Source organism: Alexandromys fortis, unplaced genomic scaffold (assembly GCF_014885135.2).
Source record: "Alexandromys fortis isolate MF-2015 unplaced genomic scaffold, M_Fortis_MF-2015_v1.1 scaffold_72, whole genome shotgun sequence".
NCBI classification, from domain to species: Eukaryota; Metazoa; Chordata; class Mammalia; order Rodentia; family Cricetidae; genus Alexandromys; species Alexandromys fortis.
Window position 1 is genome coordinate 8,945,826 of NW_026067969.1, and position 20,274 is coordinate 8,966,099.

The following is a 20,274-nucleotide window of genomic DNA, read 5'->3' on the forward strand; positions in this document are numbered from 1 at the left end:
AATGGTTTCCTGTTATTATCTCCTCCCCAGGGCAAGTGAGATAGATGGATAAAGGCATCAGCCACTGGGCCTAATGAGCAGAGTTCAATCTCTGGAATCTACACAGTAGACGGGGAGAACCAGCTCCTACAAGTCATCGTCTGAGCTGTACATGTGCGCTCTGGAACATGCACACATGCTTGTACAATTGTCCACGTTTCCCCATACAAACTAAACAAAATGTAAACCAGACAAAACATCATCATCAACAACTACAAAACTGCATTAAATCTTAACTGGCCTGAACTGAGATGTTCTCTAAGTTAAAATGCACACTAGATTTTGAATGAAAAAGTAAACTAGCTTGTATTTTAAAATATTTGTAACATTTTAAAATGATAATGTTTTTGATATACTGGGTCAAATAAAACATTCAAGTCAACTTTGTTTATTTTTGTTTTCAATGGTATGACCACTAGAAAAAAAATTTAATTCCATATGTAATTTATACACTGGTTTTTCCCCAAAGAAGCAACCCTAACTTTTCCTTGAAAGAAGAACATTTTCTAGCTAGCTTTCCCAACCAGGAACATAGGTTGACAGTGTTCCTAGGGATTCATGTTCTGATACAGTTCTGATGAACGTTTTTCTTTACCAATTTTTGTCAGTGTGAATGTTTGTGCGCCTCCCTCTCCCTGATCCTCCCAGTTCACACGCTGAAACTTAAGCAGGGTCGGGTAGTATCCAGAGAGAGCCCTTGTGGGTGAGTCAAGCATGAGGGCTCTGCCTGCACTGGCTTCATTTGCCGCTCACCATGTGACGAAGCTTCTAGAAGCCCCATTCTTGGAGAAACAAGCACTCAAACAACAGAGTCAAGTGGTGACCTAAGTTTGGATTTTAAATCCCCGGAAACGGTGAGCAGCACTTCTGTTGGCTACGAATTACTAATAATGTGCTCTGAACGGCCTGGACCAGCAAGCGGTCCAGTGAACGGTCTTCTACTTAGGTCTCTTTGCAGGCAATGCCAACTCCCAGCTGTCTGTCCTCTTAGATGCTAAGGTTTTAGAGCAACCAGACCCCCTCCCTGCCCCCAGTCTGAACGCTGCTTCTGAGTTTTCCCAGCATGGCTCCCTGTGGAGGACTCAGTTGTCCAACGTCCGTCAGCTCTGTCAGACTTCAGCTCTGGAAACCAGACGACCAAACCTAATTTCTCATATTAACCTTCTGCAGCAAAACTAATTTAACTATTGTCTTCCTCCGAGAAAGGAAGCTGGTTTGCATTAATTTAAAATCTTAGTGAATAATAAAAGTTGGTTTTTCTTCCCCTGCCCCTAGGAGAACAGATAGGATATGAAAATTCATTTCCTCTGTTGGCCCTCAGAGCCCATTATGTTGGCCCAATGCAAGACAGTTTTTCACAGTCTTTCCGAGAAGACTGCTGTTTATCCAAAAGAAAACTGACAGTAGCAGATTTATTTATGATTAAATACTTAAGGCCCTGACACAAACAAAAGAATAATGGCAAGAGAAACCAGACGACAAAGAGCCCCATTTCAGTAGTCACTGACCAAACTACTCAAAACGACAACAGCAAGCGTCAGAAGTGACACGTGGAAGAAGGGAAGGTGGCCGCATGCACGATGGGTAACCATTCTTTTTAGAAATCAGTCTGGACCGCAAGCAAAGGAACAAGAAAGCATCAGATTGTCTTGGCATCAGATTTGTTCTTAAAGGCGTGGGCTTTCTGCATGACTAATGAGGAGGCCGTCATGTACAGATCAATATTTGGAAAAGGACAAAACATGTCTTCCACTCATAACTCAAACTCTTCTGCTAGGGGGACTCTGCAGCCACCGGGGCTACACTTAGCAACAAGAATGTAATTACTGAATAAGAACGAAATCACAGCACTGAGCCCATTCTGTGGCCATAGACAGCACCAGTCACCCGGATTCCAGAAAGGTTTCCTAGATCCAACAGCACCTCCGTCAACCCAATACCCCCTTCCTTCTGGAGAGAGCGCTGTGACTTTCCTCCAGGAAGTCACTACCTCTTGGTCTCTACAATGGAGGTGTGACTGACCCTAGTTCTGAGCCAAGTACGTGCCCCAGGTCTGACCCCAGCCCATGAAGGTCAATCCAGGCATTTGCTGAGAATAAAGCAGTAGCTTTCTGGTTAGAAAGGATCAGCATAATACTTAACTTTCTCTGCCTGTCTTGAGAGGAAAGTTGAGCTGGTTAGCTTTTGTCAACTTGACACAAGTTATCTGGAAAGAAGAAACCTTAGTTGAGAAAATTCCTCCTCAGACATGCTTACAGGCAACTCTGTGGGACATTTCCTTGATTAATGGTTGATGTGTGAGGGCCCAGCCCACTGTGGGTGGTGGGGCCTGGGCAGGTGGTCCTGGGTTGTGTCAGAAAGCAGGCTGAGCAAGCCATCAGAAGTGAGCCAGTAAGCAGCGCTCTGCCTACAGTGATGAACTCTGATGTAGAAATGTAAGATAAAATAAACCATTCCTAGCCGGACAGTGGTGGCTCACACCTTTAATCCCAGCCACCGGGAGGCAGAGGCAGGCAGATCTCTGTGAGTTTTTCCCTTCTGCTTGCCATTCACGGTCTTTGATGATACTTAAAATGTACACATAAGGCGTGGACACAAGTCTATCAGCTGTGTCCCACTGGATGGAGTAAAAGATTTCAAAAGAGATCACAGTTGGGATAGCCAGGAGTAAGAACCACCTAATCTAAGCTGTTACCTTCTGCCTGGAATTCAAATCACGGACATAACACTGGAACTAGAAGTGACTACGCAGGCAGAAATATGAGTGATGGTGGCAAGGATGATGCAGGCTTCACCGATGTTCTTAAGAAAGACAACAAAGCTGCTCACTAATAAAGCGGCTTGGGTTAGGGAGCGAGAAAAGACTTGAATTGGTAAAGTACTTGTTGAGTTAGGACCACAGATAAATGCCAGATAGGTAGCATGTGCTTGTAAGTGCTGGTAAGGTGGAGACGGGGAAGTTCCCTGGGGTCTACTGGTCAGCCAGCCAAGCCTAAATGGGGATGCCCTGGTCAGTGAGAGATCCTGACTCAAAAGAACAGTGTGGAGAATTCCTGAAGAATGAATGACACCTGAGGTTGACTTCTGGCCTCCACATTCACATGTGTACATGCACACACACACTCTTTAGAATGAAAGACTCCCTGACCTTATATAGAATACACAGAATCTAAGTGACCAGTCACAGAGGTTATTGGTGAAAAGATTCCTGCATTATAACGGAGGACTGGTTTTTGGGTGGTGGGATGGTTAGGAAGGGGGGCATTGAGAGGGCTTGGGAAGAGAATGTGATCAAAATACATTACAGCAAATTCTCAAAGAATAAAAATGTTTTAATATGAAAAAGAATCACCTGGTAAATTCAAGCCTACTGATAGGGAAGCCTGCAAGCACTGCAGTTCACACTGAGCTTGGCCAAGTGACACAGCTCAGCCACTGACAGACAGATAAAATAACTCAGGGTCATTACTTGTCTTTCTTGATTGTTAGGAAGTGGGGGCGTAGGGGAAGGCAACAGAGTCTTAAAATACCATGTACCTGCCTACTGGTGCATTTTGCACAAAGGTGGATGTGGCTGAGAACTTTCGTGAGACAGTTACTCATTCCGTCCACCAACTGTCAGTCCTAACACTTCCCGCACTCCTGGGAACAGCACTCCACCTGTTAGGTCATTCAAAGCTCACATCAATGCAGCTCACTTTACAAGAGCATTAACCAGGATCAGAGAGGGCTAAGCAAGTTTCCTAAGTTCACATGCTTGATTGAAAACGGATGAAACTTGAGCCCCGGTCCATCTCATTCCAAGATTCTTGTGCATGGTTCTGTCTGACATGCCCATCTGTAAGTCATGGTCAACATCTAGGGCAAGACATTTAACAGAATGGGAGTCTTCTCTGACGCCTCCAGGTAAACAAACTAGTCTTTCTCACTACTACTAGCCTGACGCCCACCCAGTGACTAAGCCGTCCCTCCGTCCTTGACATCCATCTGCTTCTGCGTTTGCACACTGGCTATCAGAACTGCCAAACAAACTGATTCTGCAGAAGTGCATGCTCGTGTGAACACTCATTCTCTCTCTCTCACACGCACACATGCACGCACGTACGCGCACGCACACATACACACACGCATACTCATGATAACAAGATGATTACGTAAATAAGGTTAAAACGTGATGTGGGAGTGTCATATATCAATCTGTTGATTTCATTGGTTAAGCAATAAGAAAACTCCTTGGCCCTGATAGGTTAAAACATAGGTGGGAGGAGTAAACAGAATAGGATGCTGGGAGGAAGAGGAAGTGAGGTCAGACTCTGCTCTGCTCCCGGGGAGACTCGACAGCTCTGCTCTCTGGAGCAGAGACGCCAGGCTACGCTCTCCCAGGCAGCTCCGACCCAGAATGGACATAGGCTAGAATCTTCCCAGTAAGCGCACCTTGGGGTGCTTACACACATTATTAGAAATGGGCTAAATTAATATGTGAGAATTAGCCTAGAAGAGGCTAGATAGAAATGGGCCAAGCAGTCTTTAAATGAATACAGTTTGTGTGTTGTTATTTCGGGCATAAGCTAGCCAAGTGGCCGGGGTGTTGGGGACGCAGCCCCGCCACTCCTATTTCAACAAAAACGTATGCTCAAAGGGCCTACCCGTGAAGCAAGGACATTTAAACTCAATACAGTTGGCAACGAAAAAATAACGGATGTGGCAAAGGTTTTCACTACTGGTTGTGTCTGAAATACAGCTGCAGGTTCTCTCAACCAAGGGGCTTGGCGTAAGGAGCCATGCACCTATATAGTTAAGAGGTACACAAGAGATTCTGACACAACCAGAATTGTGGGGTCGTTTGAATTACTGGATTAAGGAAGTTGTTTTTACAGCCACAAAGATAATGGAGAACTATTTTGTATGCTAACTTTAAAATGCAATTAACCATGGAGAAAAATGAAGATGAATATTTAATCTACTCTAAGTTAAGGGATTCTTTTACATGAGCATAAACAAGAGGAAGAAGTCAGCTGATCAAGACAATAGTGTATACACACACACACACACACACACTTGAAAAGCATCATACAGAAAGTGAAAAAAACTGGAAAAAATGTCTGCTACATATCTAACCAAAAAAATATCCTTAATAAATAAAAAGAGCTTTGAATTTGTAAGGAAAAGATAAATATTCCAAAAGAAAAACGAAGATCATGCATACAAATATCTTAAGTGCGAATTATGAGAAAATTTTATTAAATGAAAAATTCAAATTAAAACAAGGCATCCTTTGGCAATATAATGATAATCCTAGGGCTGTTCTGTGGCATCACGTTTCAGAAGTTTTAAGAGGTTCCCTAGTGCCAGGCTGTGGTGGCGCACACCTTTAATCCCAGCACTCGGGAGGCAGAGGCACATGGATCTCAGCGAGTTCCACGACATCCAGGACTGTTACACAGAGAAATCCTGTCTGGAAAAACCCAAAAACCGAAAAACAAACAAACAAAAAAGTTCCTTTGTTTTGACCCACAATTCCTATCACTTTCATGATCTTATTTTTGCGCTAGTGATATCTTCAGACAGAAGTGACCACACATGGATTAACTGCATCTCTAGGAGGAGTGAAAATAGTAAAAGATGAGCTAAAAATAGTTATATATTCATAAGTAGAAGATCATGCAGCAACTGAAAAGTTTTCTTAAGAACTGCTTAGGGATTTCTTACAATCTTTAAGTGAAAAAATAAATTAAAATGATAAATATCATGTAGAAGAGGGAGACCACATTAATATACTGGGATTATGAATCAATAAATTATTCACTGAGTGTGGTGAGTGCACATCTTTAACCCAGCACTTGAGGGGTGGAGGCAAGCATATCTCCGTGAGTTCAAGGCTAACTTGGTTTACATATTGAATTTCAGGTCAACCAGGGCTGTATAATAAGACCTGTCTCAAAAACAAGCAAGCAAGCAAAGAACCTCAACAACAACCACAAAACAAAAAATTATCCTGGTTATGTTTTCCTTGTATTTTCAAGTTTCATCTAACAAATTACTTTTAGGAGATTAAAAAAAACTAATCCTTATTATCTTACAGGTCACAGTGTGTCAGAACAAAAACACCCTGGAGGCTTGGAAGTATCTTAGTCCTTGAAGAATCTGGTCGTGAAGACAAAGGGGAGGGAATCTAATTTTTAAGCGGGTGCTGTCCACTGTGGCAAGTATTTCTCCTCTGTCCTCAACACAGTCTCCTTAGTACTGCTGGGGCAGGGTGTGTCAAACACCAAGAAAGCCCAATGAATAACAAGGAAAATCTAGCTGAGGTGGCAGTGCTGGGTGGGGTCAAGGTGGCTGCTTGCTTGAAAGGTGGGTGTTTTGGTGCTCCCATACTGGATGGTGTCTGATGGTGTCCGCAGGTGTCTGTGGCTCCCATACTGGATGGGGTGCATTACAGAACCAGCCTGGCATCCCTGAAAGATCCATGCGACAGCACTGTTCTAAACATTCTGCCCCAGGCCTGAGAGATTCTGCTCTCCTTCATGCTCTAGCCTGCTGAGCTGTCTAGGTCTCCTATCTAGAGAAATGTACCACCAGGTCATGGCATAATATTTAGAACCTTCTTGGCAGATGCCTGGATACTGACCAGAGCTAAATCCTAGGGTTCAAAAAAGACTTTCCAAAAAACTGAGGAGCAATTCTACAGCCTGAAGGAGTGACCTGGCCCACCAGACTTTGTGACGGACAAGGCCCGAGGCAGCTCTGATATGGAGCAGGTACTAGGGCAGCTGTGGTCTCCGTCCTCAGCACACTCTCAATCAGAACTGCTGGAACAGGGTGTGTCAAGGACAGAGTCTGAGAAAGGCCAATTAAGGGCAGAACACCTTCCATTAAGGATTTTGGTTGGTTTGCTTTGTGAATTAGCAAATGAACTCTCTTACCCACCTCACTGATGGTTAGAGTCCCACATCTTCTCCTTATCCCTACCCATGCTATGACAATGAAAAACTTCTCAGGGGTGCAAGCAGCAATAGGCTAGGGGGAAGGGGCTTGGCTTCGGGATACCCTTCCTAAGGCCATTATTACAGAATGATGATGAGAATCTAGACGAGACGGTGGTGCTGGAGTCATCTTGGAAGGAATGAGTCCCCCTGGTAGAAGGAGACCCACTTCAAGTTACAGGAACGCCTTAAAGGTAGGAGTAAGCAGGGCATAGGCAAGGCATCAGCCACAGCGGGAAGGGCGTGTCCGGCAGCAGCCAAGCTTCACCTAGGACCAAGCTGGCTCCTTAGGAGGGCGCCAGTTAAAGAAGATAAGGCCAGGAGGGGCAAGGGTAACCTGGGGAAATAGAAGGGACCTAGGAACTCTGCAGGGTACCCCCCACACACACCCGCAACCCCAGCCAGAGATGGGCGGGGCCAGAGGCAGCAGGTGTCCAGGCACCTGGGGTGTGAGAAGGCTTACGGAGAGCAAGAGGCGCCTGTAGGGTATCCTTTTGGGGACTTGGGGATTCCGACCTTGTCCTTGAGCATTTAGAAGCCGGCAGATTGCGTTCTCCAGCCCGAGACCTCCCTGAGCCGTGGTGTGCAGGGCCTGTCACAGGGCCGAGGCTTCGGACGTTCACAGCATCTGCTGGCCGGACACAGGTCCCCCCAGCCCTCCCGCTGGGCACTCCCTCAGCGTGGCCCAGCCACTCTACCAGGCTCCGTGCCGACTCCCTCCCACGCCGCGGCCTCAACACGCTCTGTCCCCTCACACCGCCACCCCCCACGTGGCCTGCTCCCCGCTCCCGCCTCTCGAGGCTGTACCCCTCCCGGACCACGGTACCTGGGACTCTCAAAGCTGCACCCCCTGCGCCGCAGCGCCGCCCTCTTCTGCCGCAGGAGCGCAGCGGCGGCCCCGCCGGGCTCCGGCTCCATCGCCCGGGGCGGGGGCCGACGGCTCGGGCACACTCGGGTGGGCTCGGGCCTCGGAGGTATTCGGCCGGACGCTCAGCGAGCGCGCCGCAGCCCACGCCCCGCCCCGCACCCCTAGCCGGACCCCCAAGCCCCGCCCCTGTCCTGCCCCAAACTCCAGCCCAGCCCGGGACCTCAGGCCCCGCCCCAAACGCCTGCCTAACCACTCCCTCACACTCTCTGTGGGGTCTAGGACCCGCCCCTAACTAGCAGGTCCCCCTTACCACTCCACAGGCTTTAGGCTCCGCCCCTGCCTCGCTCCTACTCTAACTGGTCCCACACCACCACGCCTCTGGCCTGAGGCCCCGCCCCTACTCAGCTAGTCCCCAGCACTACCACGCCTCTGCCTTTAGGCCTCGCCTCTGCCCCGCCCCTATCCTAGCTGGTCCGCCTCCTCCGCACCTGCTTTTTTTTTCTTAATGATTTATTTTTGTCATGTACATTTGTGTTTTATCTGCACGTATGTCTGTGTGACGGTGTCAGGTGCCCTGGAACTGGAATTACAGACAGTTGTGAGCTGCCATGTGGGTGCTGAGACTTGAACTCGCGACCGAGCCCTGCCCCTACCCTAGCTGAGCCCGCCTCATTTCCCTGGAGCTAGACTCAGGCCCCGCCCTGAGGCCTTGGCCCCGCCCCTGCCTCGCCCCTAATCTAGCAGATCCTCTCACGACTCAGTTAGGTTTAGGCCCCGCCCCGCCCCAACCCAGCCCATCGCCTCAGTGGAGTTCAGGTCCCGCCTCTATCCTACCTTTGCCCCGCCCCAATCAGGCAAGTCCCCGCTCAGTTGCGTTCAGGCTCCGCCCATGCCCCGCCCCCAGTACCAATCCAGGAGGCTCCCTTACCTATTATTGGGCTCGGGTCCCACCCCAAGCCCCAATCTAGTCAGTCCCTTTGCCCTTCAGTTTTACCAAGACCCCACCCCATTTCCTAGCCCAACCCACCCCATGCCCTAGTCTGGGTACAGGCTCCGCCCCCAACCCGTTCTCCGAGTCCCTGGTCCTCCTTAGATCGGTGCAGACCCCACCCTGCCTCTGCCCTGCCTTCCAGCCACGCCCCTCCTGCGCCAGCCTCCGGGAGATCCTCCCCGTCTGTCCTCCAAGCTTCTGTGTAGCGCACCCCAGCCCCCAAGCCCACCGCTCCTCACCAGCCCCACAGACCCGGGCTCCGCTCACCTACCCCTCCGACACAGAGCGCCCTGGCGGCTGTCCACACCACAGCTCCGCCCGCTGGCTTCTCGACCCGACCCGCACCTCAGCGCCTCCTGGTCCTTTCTAGCGTAACACCGCCCTCTTCTGGGGGCCGTCCTCTCCACGTCCCGCCCACAGGCATGGCCCCCCGACCCTGGAGCTCCGCCTCTTCCCCCTTGAAGTGGGGGTCCGTTGTACTAGCTGCAATTCTGCGTCGCTAGAACCTTCGTACTCCTGCCCCAGAAGCCCTCTACTGCCCCGCCCACACCTCAAGCCCCGCCCACACATCGCCGCCTAGGAAGCCTCTTCCTCACTTCAGCTGGTGATGCGGGTCTTCCTGGCTGAACTGGCGGTCCACGATGAGGTTTGCACTATCTCAGGATCCAGCCAGCCAGCAGAAGGAGGCACTGCTGTCTCCTGGTGGCTGTTTGTGGTGTCTGACACAGTGAGGTGAGGGGGCTGAAGCTTTGGGGCTACCAGTTGTGGGTCCAGGTTCTCATTCATCACCAACTTTGTGACACCCTCCCCCATTTCCACCTGAGTCACAAACATCGTCTTAGGGTCCTTGAACACTGCACTGTGCTTGGAAGCAGGAACTCATTGAGTAAAAAACTAAGGATGGTTTTGCCATCTGTTTCTATTTAGGTTTCTGTTGATGTGATAAACACAATGACCAAAAGCAACTGAGGGAAGAAAGGGTTTATTCGGTTTACACGTTATAGTCCATCATCTGGGAAGCCAGAGCAGAAACTCAAGGCAGGAATGGAATCAGGAGCTATGAAGAACTACAGCTTCCTGGCTTGCTTCCCAGGCCCACCTGCCCAGGCATAGCAGCACCAATCCCCCAGACTTGTCCATAGGTTAGTCTGATAGAGAAAACTGCTCAGTAGAGAGTTCCTCTTTCCAGGTAGCTCAGGTCTGTGTTAAGTTATGCATCGGGCTCTTTCAGTGTGGTCATGAGGTTCTGGTCTCCCTTGATGCTGCACAAGCAGACTGGAAAGGGAATGGATGTGTGCCTAGAGAGCCGCCATGGGGATCCCCAGCCTAGTTCTCTAGTTCATTATTCATCGATTGACTGATCTGTGACACACACACACAGCGGCTTTCTCCTTGGTTCTTGCCACATGTTACTACTAGACGGCCTTATTCCCACATGTTACTAACTACTAGACATCCCTATTTCATACCTCGTCCTTTTCCTCTAGTCAAACTGGAGTGGGTTTGCTTTTTGCCTAGTGTCATGACTTACTCCCAACATATCTTTTCAGACTGAGAGTTCATGTTGCCTGGAATCCTCCCTCGGTAAGCTCAGGTTGCCTGCTTTCCCCCAGGTACATCCTGTCCTCTCTGTCTCGCTGAACTCCCGCCCCTGCATACAGCCTCCATGTCCTCTTAGGAGTCCCCAGACCCCTTGTCCTCCTCTCCGAGAGATCCACAGCACTGCCCCTGCTCCCTCTTCCTTCCACACATTTGCACGCTAGTTGCTCTCAGCTGAGCCTTGAGCAGTCTGCACCTCCTCCATGTCTGCACGTGACACTGGACTGCCTGCCAAAGGGGCTGTGTGGGACTCCAATAAATACAGCGATATTCATTGGAAAACACATTTAATTTCAAAGTAAACAAAGATGTCTGTACATTAAAGTATTTAATTAGTGAAACAATTATTATCAGTGTAACAAGCTGAAAAATACAGCAACTTGATACAAGACTGAGGTAACAAAATACTTCACCAAAAATCTAAAGAATCCCAAGGAGGGATGATGTTCAGTGGTTATTGCAGATGAGACAATTTGCAAATAGTAGAGAAAGTCCTTACACAACGGCATGCAGGGTCTGCTGGGAAAAGACAGCTTGGGAGGATGCAGCATATTTAACAAGAAACAAACTAAGATGGAGAAACTCATTTTCAGTTCACTTGGAAGAACACAGAAAGAAACTGAAAACTACTCTCTAAGCAACATTTAAATGCTAAGTGGGAAACCATGCATTTTGGCACGAAATTATCAAAGGTTATACCTCACTAATAAATGAATTGCTATTATTTAATTACTGAATGGTCATAGTCCTTCCAATAGGCAGAGGGTTTACGCCATGCCGCTGTGAGTGGGACTCTGGGACTGTCCGCAGGACGCATACTTGTGCAGCAGCAGGTTACAAGGTGGACTGAAGTCCAAGTCCAAGTTCTCAGCTCCCAGGGACACACAGCGCCCACTCATACTGTATTTGAACTTGACACTGAAGTTATAGACTAAAAGGAAGGAGCCTGTGAATACTGCGAGCATTCAGACCCTACTCTCTCGTTCTGCCTTTGGCGTTCTCCCTGTAACCATTATTGAACACAGCTCTGTATCTGGCTGCTCAGAGTCAGCCAGAATCTGGTGTGAGGGATGGAGCTTCAGCTAGTCCTCCATGCAACTGACTCTCACAGAAATCTCATGCAGTCTATTTGGGTCTTCTCAAGACTTTCTGCAAGAACCAATGCACAAGATTTGTATTCAGGGTAGCAGTGAGCAGGGCTTGCCGAAGTTGGTGTGTGAGGTGGAGATTATTTGTTCATTGACTCGTAAGATCTACTAAGGGCCAAAATTGGAGTTGTCTTGTTTCTAGCCATTTTCATTCTTGGTAGAGCCTGATGTACAGGAAGTATTCACTAGAGAGATGAATGTTTACACAATAAATACAATTTCAAAGGGACTTTGTGCTGTCTTTTCTCTTCTTTTTTTGTAACATGAAAGCACCCAATGTATCACTATGACATAGGGCCAACTTAAGGGTCACACAGAAGGGAGCCCGTGGCTTTGGCAATATTCAATAGAAGTTGCAAGCAGCCGCAATGCTGGTACAGAGCTGTGGAACCCACCAGAAGAATAAAGCAGCCTTGGTTTATAAATGGCTTCCCAGTTTTACATATCATTTTCTATCTAAAAAAAAATGGTATAAAAAAATCCACACTTTTCTTAGGCTTGGGAGGTGAGAACAAAATGGTGGAAGAAACACTGGCCATCTTGATAAGAAAGACAGAGAGATCCACTGGCAAGATAAGGTAAGTCCTTCACCAACAATTCTAGTGTGTCCACCTGCTCAGCATCTCACTCTGGCAAGCGCCCCATGGCATCTGGTCAGGGAAGGGGAGGGGAGGGGAGGGACCACACTCTCCCACTGGCATGTTTAGGACAAGGCTTATGCTGCTTTCCACCAAACCCAGGCTGCATGCACAAAGCTTTTTGCTCAGCTGCATGCACTCAGCTGACCTTGAGTTACAAGACTCATACACTGGAGAGGGACAGAAGTCACCCAATAGTGAGTGGGTGGGCTCTTCTTGGGACTTCACAATATTAGCAGTTGTCCATCCCAATTTCAGACATCATGCTACAGATTTCACTTTGGGGGCACCACAGTCTGTTTGCATGACAGTGCAAACCTCCAAATCTCACAGTATCTGTCTGCTAGAGAAGAGTCGAGCAAAGCAGAACTGCTTCCTTCCAGGCTAAGAGTCCACCAAAGGACTCCTGCCTCTGTCCCCTGAAGCCTGTAGGACAAGCCAGCACTGGGGATGCCAGCACTGAACTCATATGCTTGGTCTAGGGCCAAATCTTTTAACCCTATCTCCAGAGCTCTTTCACCACCTTCAAGGTTTTTTTTACTAACAAAGTCCAAGTGGCTTCTTCAAGAGTCCTTGGTGAGGATGCTTCTGGGAGAGGAGTCTGGTTTTAATTAGGGAGATTAGGTGATTTAAAAATAATTGTGATTGTGCTCTTTCAGATTAGGCCCCAAAGAAAACACGTGTGCTAGGTAAGTAAGACAGGTCTGTAAAGGGCAGAAAGTTCTGAGTGGAGACTGAAATTCTGGGGCTTTTGATGTCTGTTCTTTCATGTGTGAGAACCCAAAACAAGCTGAAGAGGGGACAAGCCTAACGGAAAATCATAGCTGATGTTCTGGTCTTACAGCTCTATCCAAACTTCTAACTTCAAAGGTTAAAGGGCAGGATCAGGGTGGCTGTGGGTTAAAGTATGACCATGGCATGGTTCTAGTCAAGAGATGTCTGCAGTGTTTGGCACTGCCATTCTTCTGGATTCTAACTGGAAGAGATGTTGGTACAATCTGGTGAACACACCTGAACCCCTGGCATAGGCAGATATGCAAGGCAGCTGTGGTCAAGTTTTGATGCCATTGACTTTATCACCTGGAGTCTCTCTGGCATGAAAATATCCAGGCTCTGCTCACAGGAAGCTTAGCTTCAGAAGACAGCAAGGCTTGACCAAAACATACCTCCACGGTAATGACAACTTCCTTACCAAGTCGTTAGCATTTTATAGAAGTATCACTGTTTGGTTGTAAAACAGTAGTGGGTTTTCTGGTGATGAGTTCACGGTTATGGTGTTGTTTGAAGCTTCTTGATTATTGTTGGAAGTTCTTTGGGGTGGTTTGATAACTGGTTACTGTGTAAAACCCTGATACCCACAGGAACCCAGAAATTCAGCCTTTTGCAGAGAATTGTTTTGAGGATTTTCTTCCCAGTGCAGGAGTGCCCAGATTCAAGGGGGAGGGGGAGGGGAAAGGGCGTCTGTAATGATAAAGAGCAGAATTAAAATGTGCGAATGAAAGCCACCTTACGTATGACAAGAGGTCAGAGAGATCCTTGTTCGTGGTGCAGACGCTGGAGATCTCACTCCCTAGGTCTTGGCTCTCTTGTCACCTGGCCATCAATAACTGAGTCCTTGGACTTGGAGAACATGCTGGTGACTACATTTAGGGGCAAGACTGAGGGGGCTTAAGGCCTCCATGTCACTCAGCTCCCTGTGATCAGGAATCAGTGTGGCTGCCCTGGCAGTGGTGGCAAAGGGGTGAGAAGACAGGAGCAGAATTCTGCCCTGTGGGAGAATATGGGGTGGAGTAGCTTCTACCCAACTGATCATTGATCACTGTGGGGGCCTCCAAGCTGCTGGGAGAAAAGGCCACAACTTCCCACGCCAGTATGGTGGGAGCGGGCGAGATGAGGAAGGCCATAGGTCCACTAGGAGAGCTCACGGTGGGGAACAAGCAGGCCAGTGCTCCAGTCCATGGTCCTGAGACTGACTCTGCCTCAGGAGAGCTGACAATGACAAGACCCAGGAGGGCCTGGGACCCAGGAACCAGGCCATCCAGATGAATAGCACCCATAGGAACAGAAAACAAGACACGATTTAAGGCATCGTTTGTTTACAGTAAAGGAATTCGAGGGACCCTTAACACAGAGCTTCTGGACTCCTTCCGACTCTTCTTACAGGATGAGGCTGGAACTAAAGCTTTAAGCAGGACCTCAAAGCCATTGTTAAGTGTGTGATGTCACAAGTCTTCTGCCAAAATGTATGTTTCTCAGAGAGTTCACACTCACTTGCTCACACACACGCATGTATGGCACACACACACAGAGGATGCTTTGGGGGTAAACAAAATCTGAGGCGGCCCTTGCGTGAGCAGCCCGTGCACTTGGGGTGTAACAAGCCTGTCCAGCAGCCTGTCTCTGCTCTCCAGCCCTCTCCGGGGTTAATGCCATCCACTCTGTGTGCAGAAGAAAGCACGGAGAACCCAACGTGGGTCAGATGCTCCCTTGATGCAGAAGCAGCTGGTGGACAGACGACGGCCCAGAGAGGGGGCATAGGGTGCGCAGTTTGGGGTCTGACAACCACCCTGTAGGGTGGGGCTGCAGGATGAGTCATGAGAGTCGCTGTGGGTTGACAGGTGGATCTCACACTGGGGAGCCATCCAGGACTGTGAGGCTACAGGCCATGTTCCTCGAGTCCAGCTATGAGGCTCCAGTGCCTTGGCCCACGGCTTATGCCCAGAGCTGCTCTTCTCCACCAGACCTAGTCCAGGCTCCCAGAAGCCTTTGGAGTCACGCCAAGTCCTGCAGATACTTATTCAAATGACATAAGGTTTGCAGGTACCTAAAAGAGAAAGCTCACTTGCTTGTCAAAATTTCAACCCCCAGAAAGGGGCAGGGGTTGTTCCTGCGGTTAGGGCCATGCAAGTGTGGGGAGGGAAGAACATGGCAATGGTAGCTGCCGCTGACCACTGACTGCCGTGTGCCAGACATTACTCTACTTCATATGCGGTTTCTTGAGACCCCCACACGACCTCTATTAGGCAGATGCTCAAACTGTCTCCATTATGTAGATGAGGAAACTGAGGCTTAGACAGGCTAAACATAAAGTGAGCCAAGAACCAGGGCTGGGGCCTGAACCCAAATTCCCCACGACCATGGGCCCTAATGAGGTACGGGGAATGCTGGGGGATGTCGTTAAGGGATGGAAGGGAGCGCACAGGAGGGGGAGAAAGTATGGAAGGTCATGAACCCCAATCCCTTCTTGCAGAGGCTACCAGCCCTGCTGTCATAGTATTTCCCTGCCCTCAGAGCTGCCTCCAGACCCCCAGCTTGAACTTCCTCCCTTGGCACTACTGGAATGTTCTAGGTTGATTGGACATGATTCCATAAAAAAAAAAAAAAAAAAAAAAAAAAAAAAAACTCGATGTCAGTTTTGTCAAAATGAGAAATCAGAAAAAGATGCACTTCTGTGCCAGGAGGCACTTCTGTACCGGGAGGAAGTTCCAAGAAAGTTCACAGCCTTAAACCTCACGGGAGCAAGAAACGGGGAACTGGTTCTGAGACAGCCGGCAGAACTGACAGAGAAAAGTGGTACAGCAGTGGCCTGCATTGCTCAACCTCCAGACTAGTGCAGAGGAGCAAATAGCAGGTCGGAACATACAGCCATGGCTCTGTCATTAAAGGAGTTTTTTAAAATTGTAAGGAGGGCTGGGGTGTAGCTCAGTGGTATAGCACTTGTATGCAGGTGAGCCCTGGAATTCCCACGGGAATAAAATACAGCAGGGACATAACATGCTAGGAGAAGAAAAAGGTTCTGGGGAGGAAATCCAGCGTTATGCCCCTGACTGCAGGGGGCAGGGAAGGTTTCAGGACCTGTGTGGGGGCTCTAGGTTTTGGCTGGGTGGGGGTATATGGATGTTTTTCTGCTGCTAATTTTGGCTGTTGTTTTATTTGGCTGTTTGTAGCTCAGGCTGGCCCTATGATCTTCCTGCCTCAGCCTCCTGAGTGTCACCACACCTAGCTCTACTATTGTTGTTTGTATCTTACACATGCATTATAAATCAGCCTAAATAGATTCAGTGTCAGAAAAAAAAACAATTTTAAGATGTGCAAATAGAAACCGTCTTCATGGCAGATTCCACGCGGAAGGCCGCACCTCTGCGACACTCTTTCTTGTGCACTGAGTTGTCTCTTGGGCACACAGGCACTGTTCTTTGTTGTCATGGTGTTTTGGTTTTTCAAGACAGTTTCTATGTATCACAGTTCTGTTGTCCTGGAACTGTGTAGACCAGGCTGGCCTTGAACTCACAAAGATCTGCTTGCCTCTGCCTCCCGAGTGCAGGGATCAAACGTGTGAGCCACCACATGAGTCACAGTGACTGATTTAAGTAAGCCTCTACCACTGAGTACTGAAGTTGTCTCCATGTTTTATACACCACAGAGTATGATCAAAGTGGATTGGAAATAAAAAGGAAACAAGGCATAAAAAGAAAATTCATTTTCTAGGTCTGAAAATTGGACACATACATGGCAGAACTTTGCCATGACATGCCATATTTGCCAGTGCATGAAATCCTGCCTATGAGTCTTTTGGACCACACGCTAGTCTGCCACATGGACTTGCTGTACTTTCTTGCAGCTGTTCCTCTCCTGAGCGCATCCTCACTCAGGCTCCCCTTGCTGCTCTGGCTGAGGCTGTCTCTCTCCCCAGCCAGGACCTCCCACGTGTGGCTGGTGAGCTTCAGTGTGCTGTGCTAGCTCAGGGGTAACAAAGGAGCATGGGGCTAATGAGGCCAACCTGAAAGACCCAGCTTTTCCTCCTGACAAACCTTGCTGTAGCAGCAACCTTGTTCAAGCTTCAGCCTTGTTCCCTTTGGTTGCCTTGAGATGGCAGTGGCCCAAGTCACAGATCCTCCCAAAACAGAGATGGGCAGCGATGCTGATTTAATACGTAGAATACAGTAAGTAAACTGGGCTGTGAGTGTAGCTCTGTGGCAAAGCAATTACCTAGAATGCTTGTGGCCCTGGGTTCAACCTCCAGCACTGAAAATGACTGTCTATTCATTTACCTCACAGACAAACGCATATATGCAAACACTCTAAAACTATAGAATTATACTCTCTTGTATATCATTGTAGAAGTTTTACATGAATATGCTCATATCCATACAGGAAATATTGACATAAATTTAAAAACAAATGAGATCATCATCCTTGCCTACGCCACGGCCATTTGGACCTCTCTAGACCCACTGCTATCTTGCTGATGGCTATCTGGTGTTGCTGAGGAATTCTGGCAGGCTAGAGGTCTCTGGTGTTTTGTTTTTCTCATGAATGGTGACACAGTGAGCATGCATGCTTTAACATAGAGTCTTTTGTTTTGTTTTGTTTTTGAGACAGGGTTTCTCTGGAGCCTTTGAACTAGCTCTGATAAACTAGGCTGACTTTGAACTCACAGAGATCCACCTGCCTCTGCCTCCTGAGTGCTGGGATTAAAGATGTGTGCCAACATACAGGGAGTATGTCCTACTGTCCTACAGCCCCACAGCCCCACAGCCCCACAGCCCCACAGGTGAATCCAAGTGTAGCTTACTTTAGGCCGCCTTGCAATTATCAGTGCTGCTCACATGGCATGCGGGAAGCAGGAAGTTCCAACCTACCCCCACTCTGTGCTGAGGCTGGAGGCTGCCATTCCTGCCACAGGCTGAGCCAGCAGGGGCCCTGCTCCTGGCTCTCTTACACAGTGACAGCGACTCTCAAAAAAAGAGGAAGTTGGAGAGCTCAGTTTGAAGCTACAAGGTCAGAGGTGGGAATCAGGTGACCCTGAGTTGGGTCCCAGCTCCACACTCATTAACTATGGGACCTCACTTTTGAGCCTCAGACTCCTTGGTGTACGATGGAGACAGTAAGAGGACCTGTGTTATAAGGACATGTAAGACTCTGACAATGGCTGCCTGTGGAACCTTCTGAGTGATGGCTGACAAGGAGAGGGGAAGGAGCGCAGAGGAAGAGGTTCTACCAGTCTTGCCTGGCAAACGGCTGGCCCTAAATGCCCTAATTGTTAGTAGTACACTCGCCAGGGTAGTGGACAGAGAGACCTATTAGTTATATTGGGGTATTCCAATGAAGTCAGCTCCGGGGAACAATCTAACTAGATGTTAGAGCTAAATCACTGGCTGGTGTCACACTTGCCCCGCACTGTCCCTGACTGGGTATGTCTGTGGCAGTTTCTGCACTTCAGGGTTTCTGGTGAGAAACAGGATCTGGGAGACGTTACCTGAGGCCTGTTGCTTTTACACGCATCATCCAAGTGCTTGTGCCACAGTATCGCATGAAACCGGGAGCCCGTCTGGAACTTGTAAACATTGCCTGATGGGGAAAGGAAGCCCTGGTTAAGGATGCGCAGGAGGGCTGGTAAGTAAGAAGAGCTGCCACAGTCCAGGGTGAGCAGGTATCTTTGGACAAGGTTTGAGCACTTCTCAAACCAATGTTTCCAAATGTATGAGGTACAAAGAAAATCACCGATAGCGAGTCTTTGCATGTCTCTGTACCCACATCTAGTACCCAGGGCTGGTAGCAGGTCTAATATCACGCAGGGATTTCAAGATGAACACCAATGAGGTTCTGAGATGCCTGCAACCATGCATGATATGGAAATGCCTCTCATTACTCCTGGGGACAAAACTCACAGTAGTTCTGAAAATCTGCCAACTCATGTTCATATTCATAGTGGAAGGAAGACACAATTATTTGTAACTGAAGACCAAGATATAATTTTTCATGTCCAGCTGATAGACCTATTTAATTCTATCAGTGGGCATTGCCCCTGGACCTCATGTCACCTTTCCCTTTGCCTGGAGGTACTGCTTTCATCTAAGACAGTGGCTCACAACCTGAGGGTCACAAGTCCTTTGGGGTCGCATAGCAGGCATCCTGTATATCAGATATTTACATTACAATTAATAACAATAGCAAAATTACAGTTAGGAAGTAGCAATGAAATACTTTTATGGCTGGGGTCACCACAACATGAGGAACCATATTAAAGGGTCTCAGCATGGAAGGTTGAGAACCACTGCTCTAGACTTAAACAAGAGTGGCCTGTGGTTCCCATGGCCACAAAGGCTCACAGTGGAGCTTGTGTGGATATAGCTGTCTTTCTTCCTGATGAAAAAAAATCACTAGCCCTGGCCAAGGCTGCTGGGGAAGACGCTCCAGTGCAACCTGAGTAAGGACACCTGTGTGAGTGGCAGACACGCACTAGTTTATCCCAGTTTAGAGCAGAGAACAGTCTACTGCCTCTACCTGCAGAGCTCCTTGAGGCAGCTGGGTGCCCATATTTCTCAGCTGCAAGCATGAGAACATGACACTTACAGTCCCCTGGTCTGTACTGCTATCACCCTTTCCAGGGAACTTGCTAGAAATGCATAGTCTTGGTCTCCACCCAGATCTACAGCCCCAAAATCTGAATCTCAATAGATCCCAGGAAGACCGGCCTGTGCTTGAACCCTGTACTCAAACGTTCCTGTCAGTTAGGTGTGAGCACGTACAAAGAGTCTGCTGTTACAGCAAGTTCACGTGCTGTGGCTGTTGGCTTTTTGTTTGGTAACTTGGGCTACCCAGGAAGCTGGCTGTAGACTGCTGGGCATGTTATTGAGGTCCCTGGGTAAGATGGCACCGGAACCTCTCCCTCCTCTTAGCAGGCAGGGCCAAGGAAGGATGGAACCCACAGGGACTGAGAGGGAAATGGGGAACATTGAGTTGGAGCTTTTGGAAGTTGCACAGGTTCTTCTGAGCTGCCCTTGGACCTGGACACTGTGCAGGCTCACAGTAAAGCTATGCCAGGGGTTCCTGAAAGCCAAGCCCCAGACTATTCTGGCCTCAAGGTTTTTCCTCATCTAGCATTGATTGCTATTTACCTAGACCCTTGGGGTCACAGATTGAGGAATGATAGACCTACTAAGTCAAAGGCTAGGCCACTCTTATGGCTCAATGGGAACATCAATCAGAACTAAAACAGCACCAA

General features: G+C 48.5%; 2 protein-coding genes across 13 annotated transcripts in view; both read right to left on the reverse strand.

Moving 5' to 3' along the window:
- Garnl3 (GTPase activating Rap/RanGAP domain like 3) overlaps nucleotides 1–9,352 on the reverse strand; it is a 161,596-nt gene extending 152,244 nt beyond the window's left edge. The window contains exon 1 of one of the 3 annotated variants that reach the window (XM_050155232.1): nucleotides 9,149–9,352. Coding sequence is in view for 1 of the 3 variants with exons in the window: in XM_050155230.1 (XP_050011187.1) it covers nucleotides 7,849–7,940 (92 nt within the window). In the remaining 2 variants the exon portion in view is untranslated. Of the gene's footprint in view, nucleotides 1–7,848; nucleotides 8,016–9,148 lie in introns of those variants that run through there. The other 2 variants (XM_050155231.1, XM_050155230.1) reach the window with 2 other exon arrangements.
- Nucleotides 9,353–10,795: 1,443 nt separating this feature from the next.
- Ralgps1 (Ral GEF with PH domain and SH3 binding motif 1) overlaps nucleotides 10,796–20,274 on the reverse strand; it is a 251,711-nt gene continuing 242,232 nt past the window's right edge. For all 10 annotated transcript variants that reach the window (XM_050154886.1, XM_050154887.1, XM_050154882.1 and 7 more), the window contains 2 exons: nucleotides 18,526–18,617; nucleotides 10,796–15,090 (listed from right to left, as the gene is read on the reverse strand). In XM_050154886.1, coding sequence (XP_050010843.1) covers nucleotides 15,061–15,090; nucleotides 18,526–18,617 — 122 coding nt within the window. In that variant the 3' untranslated portion in view covers nucleotides 10,796–15,060. The remainder of the gene's footprint in view (nucleotides 15,091–18,525; nucleotides 18,618–20,274) is intronic.